Source organism: Piliocolobus tephrosceles, chromosome 19 (genome assembly GCF_002776525.5).
Source record: "Piliocolobus tephrosceles isolate RC106 chromosome 19, ASM277652v3, whole genome shotgun sequence".
NCBI lineage: Eukaryota > Metazoa > Chordata > Mammalia > Primates > Cercopithecidae > Piliocolobus > Piliocolobus tephrosceles.
Genome location: NC_045452.1, coordinates 4148935 through 4155029, shown reverse-complemented (window position 1 = coordinate 4155029; position 6095 = coordinate 4148935). Strand labels below are relative to the sequence as shown.

General features: G+C 50.0%; 1 protein-coding gene across 5 annotated transcripts in view; it reads left to right on the top strand.

Moving 5' to 3' along the window:
• Positions 1-1303: 1303 nt before the first annotated feature.
• MED15 (mediator complex subunit 15) overlaps positions 1304-6095 on the top strand; it is an 89095-nt gene continuing 84303 nt past the window's right edge. For 2 of the 5 annotated variants that reach the window (XM_023190923.1, XM_023190925.2), the window contains exon 1: positions 1304-1502. In XM_023190923.1, coding sequence (XP_023046691.1) covers positions 1435-1502 — 68 coding nt within the window. In that variant the 5' untranslated portion in view covers positions 1304-1434. The remainder of the gene's footprint in view (positions 1503-6095) is intronic. The other 3 variants (XM_023190926.2, XM_023190927.2, XM_023190924.3) reach the window with 2 other exon arrangements.

Here is a 6095-nt window from a genome sequence, read left to right as displayed (position 1 = left end):
TATGTCTATAATCCCAGCACTTTGGGAGGCCGAGGTAGGTGGATCACCTGAGGTCAGGAGTGCGAGACCAGCCTGGCCAACACGGTGAAATCCTGTCTCTACTAAAAATACAAAAATTAGCTGGGCATGGTGGGGTATACTTGTCATCCCAGCTACTGGGGAGGCTGAGGTGGGAGAATTGCTTGAACCCGGGAGGCAGAGGCGGAGGTTGTAGTGAGCCGAGATGGTGCCATTGCACTCCAGCCTGGACAAGAAGGGCTAAATTCCATCTCAAAAAAAGAAAAGAAGAAAAATTAACTTTGGGAGTATTAGAGCAGAAGATGTTTGAAAACATGAACAGCTCTCACTTCAACACAAGACCTGAAACCCTGTTGGCAAGAGAGGCCTCTTTGGGGAGAATGCTCACTCCTCTCCCACCCACTCCCTACCACCCTCAACCTCCTGTCTGGGGCACAGTATCAAGGGGTGTACAGTGCCTAGCAGGGGCCTGGCACTTAGGCTTCAGTAGGTGCCAGTCCACACTCTCTGAGGCCCATATTGGTTGGTGTCCACCTGGTACTTATGAACCACTTGGGCTCCAGATTTTCCTCACGTCACCTCCCTCCTCAGGGTAACAGATAAAGGCCCCATAGTTCCGAGGAGGCAGAACTTTTACATTCCTAAAAGTATTCTCAGGCCCCCATAACCCCTCATCCCACCTTCAGCTCGCTCACCTTCACCTATCAAATTCGTTTGACATCTGGCCTCCGGCTGACTAGCTAGGCTGAGTTCTCCATGAAGGGGACATGGTTGCTGGTCAAAGGGGAAAGCCCAGGTCTAAAAATTGATAAACGTGGTTTAGGGGCCTCTAAATACATCCGCAAACCCCAAATACAGCCATTGGTGACATGTGAGAGTCAAAAAAATCTAAGAGCGAAGCAGTGATGAGAGTCCATCTGGTCGCTCTTTGGAGGCGGCGCTAGCAGGCAGTCTCAGGAAAGCAGATCCCAGATCACATTGCACTGGCACACAGTGGGTACCCTATTTGATAAATAAACACTCTCTCCCTAACATTACTATAGATAGCAGATAGCTGGCAGCTTGGCCCGGCATCCCAGAGGGGTCTGGATGTCAGGGACTAGATAAGGCCAGCACACTGAAGAGTCCAGGCTGTCAGGCGCGGGCCTGCTGCGGGAGCACCTGCCCTGTCCGACAGCTGCACTGGAAGAGGGGCGTGTGTCTCCCAGCCAGGCGGAGCTGAGACCGCTTCGTCCTCGGCGGGGAACTTCATTTCCCACAGGCCTATGCGTGAGACTCCATTTCCCACAACCCCCCTCACTTCCGGCCCCGTCCGAGGCGCCGAGGACGGTTTCCGGGTTTGGGCCTGGCTCTGTGGCTGAGGCAGCGGCGGTCGCGGCCGGGCGGGCTACGGGCGGCGGGAGCTGGGGAACAGGCATGGACGTTTCAGGGCAAGAGACCGACTGGCGGAGCACCGCCTTCCGGCAGAAGCTGGTCAGTCAAATGTGAGTAGTGGTCGGGGCAGGGGGCTGGATTGCGGGGCCTTCCTCCTTCGCGTGGCGGGCGAGGCCAGGGCCGGATCTGTGAGAAACCTGGGGCGCCGGGAGACAGAAGGCGCCGGGGATTTGCGTGGGTCCCAGGGCGCAGGCCTCCCCTGTCTGTCCCCTCTGTTCCCGACATGAACTGCTCGTTAGCTTTCCCGGGGCCGATCTCTGCAAACCAGCGAGTCCTGGCTTATGAATCATCGTCTTGAGCTTTCTCATTCGTCATTTGTGTGCTTTGGGTGCAGACTTTCCCCCGCTTTTTGAACCACACTGAATAGGGAAAGGGAGAGAGGCAGCCGGCTGTAGTGTGTTTAGCAGAGCTGGGTGCTTCATGTTTTCTCTTCCAGAAAAGCGCGTCAACGGTGAGAGAAAGTGATGGGAGGAGGGTGGATTAAGATGATACTGGGAAGGTAGTTGTTTGGGGTGTGGGCGGTGGGACCGAGGATCTAAGGGTGACCCCCCGAAGGAATGTGGACTTTGCCAAAGGATGGCAGGAAGCCACTGTCAGGAAGCGATCGTCGTTTCTGGAGGAGAGAGTGAAGAACTGGGGTCAGTGGCCCCGCGCAGAGGAACTCTAGCCCCTTACCACCGACTGCTTGTTTCTATTAGCAGTTTTTAACTGAGCTTATTGGCGTGTTGTGCTCGCCACAGATTTGCCTGAGACACAGCCCCTTTCCTGAGGGATGGCATTGTCGGTAAAGGAACCGTCACAGTGCAGTCTTGTCAGTCTGTAATGTGTATACTGCAGGGGTTTCTTGCGAAGCGGCGGTTAACTTGAGCCGACCAGGGGCAGTCTGGTGAGTAGGTGACAATAAATTGAGTCCTAGAAAGACAAGTAGGAGTGTAAATAGCCACCATTCCAAGCTGAGGAGTTAGGAAACATGTGCATTTACTGCGTGGAGGGAGGACCTTGTAGGCTGAGAGTTCCGGGGCTCGAGGAGTAAGGGAGCTCAGGAGATAATGGAATGAGGGTGAGCGGGTACTAGCACTTTAGTGGGGGTGTTGTGCTAAGGAGTTGAGCCTGTGTTTGGCATGTGGCATTCTTTGAAGTAGTGAAATGCCAGTGTTGGGAATATCCCTAGAGTCCCTGGAGATGGATAAAGGACCGAGAAGAGAGACCAGTTAAGCCATTAAGGGAGTTTGAACATTTGGAGAGAGTGGGGAACCTGTCCTTTTTCATCCTTGTATTCTCACTGCTAGCTCACTGCCTGCCACATTGCTCCATGAAATGATTGTGGCATGACCTAGCCGGTGGGGAGATTATAAAGGCCTGCATTAGGCAGTGGTAGAAACTGAAAGAGGAAGACAGATTCCAGAGGAAGGGGAATGTAGACAATTCTTGATGACTAACTGGATGGAGGGGGGTGGGGTGTAGGGTGAAGCATTCTGGAAGGAAGGAAGCCAGGCTGAATGCTGGGAAACCTTTCAGTACAGTGGAAAGAGTAGGGACTGTAGAGTTAGTAGCTGTGGGCTTTGGGAAGAATAGCCTTGGGATATTTCTGGGGATATTGCACAATCAGTGAACAGTGTTTTACTGATACACTATAGTTATCTGTAGGTGAAATCTTGAGAGATATCCCACTTCAGGGTTCCTGCAAGAAAAGTCCCCAGGGCAAGGGTTCTTCTTTGGAAAGCCCAGAATTTAAGACCTGGAAGGGTGAGTTGTCATCACAGAAAATGGGGGCAGGGAAAGTGTTAGAGGACTGGGAGGGTGATTGAAGAGTTTATGGGTGTTGAGAGTGACTAGATATTTCCTAACTTAGCTTTATTTTGCTTCCAGGAGAATTGAGTTCTTTTTTTTTTTTTTTTTTTTTTTTTTGAGATTGCTGTTTGTGTATTTTTCTATTGCTGCTCTAACAGATTACCACAAATTTAGTATCTTAAAACAACACACATTTGGCCGAGCGTGGTGGCTCACGCGTGTAATCCCAGCACTTTGGGAGACTGAGGCGGGTGGATCATGAGGTCAAGAGACCAAGACCGTCCTGGCCAACACAATGAAACCCTGTTTCTACTAAAAATACAAAAATTAGCTAGGTGTGATGGCACACACCTGTAGTCCCAGCTGCTCAGGAGTCTGAGGCAGGAGAATTGCTTGAACCCGGGAGGCGGAGGTTGCAGTGAGCCGAGATCATGCCACTGCACTCCAGCCTGGTGACAGAGCAGGACTCCGTCTCAAAAACAAACAAAAAACACACATTTATCATCTGGTAGTTTCTGTAGGTCAGAGGTCCAGGTAGGTTTCACTAGGTCTCCTGCTTAGGGCCTAACAAGGCTGAAATCAAGACGTTGGCAGGGTGCATTTCTTACTGGAGGCCCTGAGGTGGAACCTGCTTGCAAGCCCATTTATGCTGTTGGCCATATTCAGTTCCTTGAGCTTGTGGGACTGAGGTGCCCTCTTTCCTTACTGGCTGTTAGCCAGGAGTCAATCTTTGTTCCCAGAAGCTGCCCGAATTCTTTCTCATGCTTTTTATGTGTCTCCCTCCAGCGAGGGCCAGTTCTTCTGCCACATCTCTGATTTCAGCTAGAGAAAATATCCTGCTTTTCAGGGCTCAGATTAGATTTAGTGCACTCGGAGAAGCCAGGATAATCTCTTTATTTTAAAGTTTGTATTTTAATTACATCTGCAGAATTCCTTTTGCCATCTAATGTAGCATATTCCCAAGTTCTAGGGATAAGGCACGAGATGGGCATTCTCCTATCACAGCAGGGAGGAGCAGTTTCAAAGGTTGCCTTCCCTAGGTGGTGATGTGGGTGTTCTCGGTTCTCAAATTTGTCTGTATTCTCTCTAGGGTTCATGTTGAAAATCGTGATTCTTGGTGCCTTCATTTATTGTGCTCACAAGGTTAAAAAATTTGCTTTAAAAAAAGATTTGCATTAGAATTCTGGACATACTTTTAACACTTAACTTCCTCCCATGTTTTTACACTATTGTTTAATTTTGGCCATTTTGGGAAATGCTTTGTACCCAAGTAATTTATAGTTGATGAAGAGATAGAGAAAGTATCTTGCTTGGCCAGGCACTGTGGCTCACACCTGTAATCCCAGCACTGTGGGAGGCTGAGATCTGGGACTGCTTGAGTCCAGGAGTTTGAGACCGGCCTAGGCAACATAAAAAAATATAACAATTAACTGGGTGTGGTGGCATGTACTCATAGTCCCAGCTACTCTGGAGGTTGAGGCGGCGGGGGGGGGGGGGGTCACTTGAGCCCAGGAGGTCGAGACTGCTGTGAGCTACGATCACACCACTGCACTCCAACCTGGGCCACAGAGCGAGACCCTGTCTCAAAAAAAAAAGAAAGCATGTTAAGGTTTGACAGAGGAGAAAACATCTGATGGTTAGTTATCTGTCTCTACCAAGAGCCTAGGGAACAGTGCCCCAGAGCATGAGCTCTATATAATATATAGAGCTCCCACTAAGGAATAATCTATATAATCTAGTCTCCTGGCTCCCACTAAGGAAAAGGGATTTTGAGTTGAGGCTGGCTATAACTAGACAGCCGTTGCAGAGATGCTCCAGTTCAACCTCTTAGCCCTCCACTGCCTCCACCTCACCTGGGCCCATTCTGGGCTATGGTCTCCTGCTCTCTTCCCAGTCCCATCCTTCTTCCCTCAACAGCACAAGTGAGGGTGAGGCCTGAAGTGTAGTCACCGCCCTGCTGCAGAACAGTGACTTCTCTTAGCATTAGAATAAAACTCCAGATGTCCCACCCTCCTAGTCCCTCACCCTGACCTGGTGTAGTCACCTTTTCTCCTACCCCCACCCTGTTCTGACCTCTCTGGTCTTTCAGCTTCTTGAACATTCCAAGCATTTTTTTTGTTTGTTTGTTTTTGAGACAGAATCTTGCTCTGTGGCCCAGATTAGAGTGCGGTGGTACGATGATAGCTCACTGCAGCCTTGGCCTTCCAGGCTCAAACGATCCTCCCACCGTAGCCTTCTGAGTAGGTGGGACTACAGGCACACACCACCACGCCTGACTGATTTTTACATTTTTTGTAGATATGAGGTTTCACCATGTTGCCCAGACTGGTCTTGAACTCCTGGGTTCAGGTGATCCTCCCTACTCAGCCTTCCAAAGCACTGGGATTACAGATGTGAGCCACTATGCCTGGCCCCTGAGCTCTTTCTTTTTAACCAATTTATTATCAAGTGTTTAAGGTATTCAAAAATGAGTAGACTCCTCCCCGCCACTGTATTCATGACTAGCTCCTTCATTTAGGTGTCTGCTCAGTATCAGATATTCAGAGGATCCTTCCTTGCTTGATCTAAAGTGGGTCACCACCTCTGATATGTTTTATCTCAGCCCTTTTTAGTTTTCCATAGGACCTCATACCTATGAAGCTTGGTACCTGGTATACAAAACAGTTATTGAAGAGTGGAAGGGGGCTGTTTGAGTCACTTCTTTTTTTTTTGAGATGGAGTCTCGTTCTGTCGCCCAGGTTGTTGGAGTGCAATGGTGCGATCTTGGCTCACTGCAAGCTCCGCCTCCTGGGTTCACACCATTCTCCTGCCTCAGCCTCCCGGGTAGCTGGGATTACAGGCGCCCACCACCA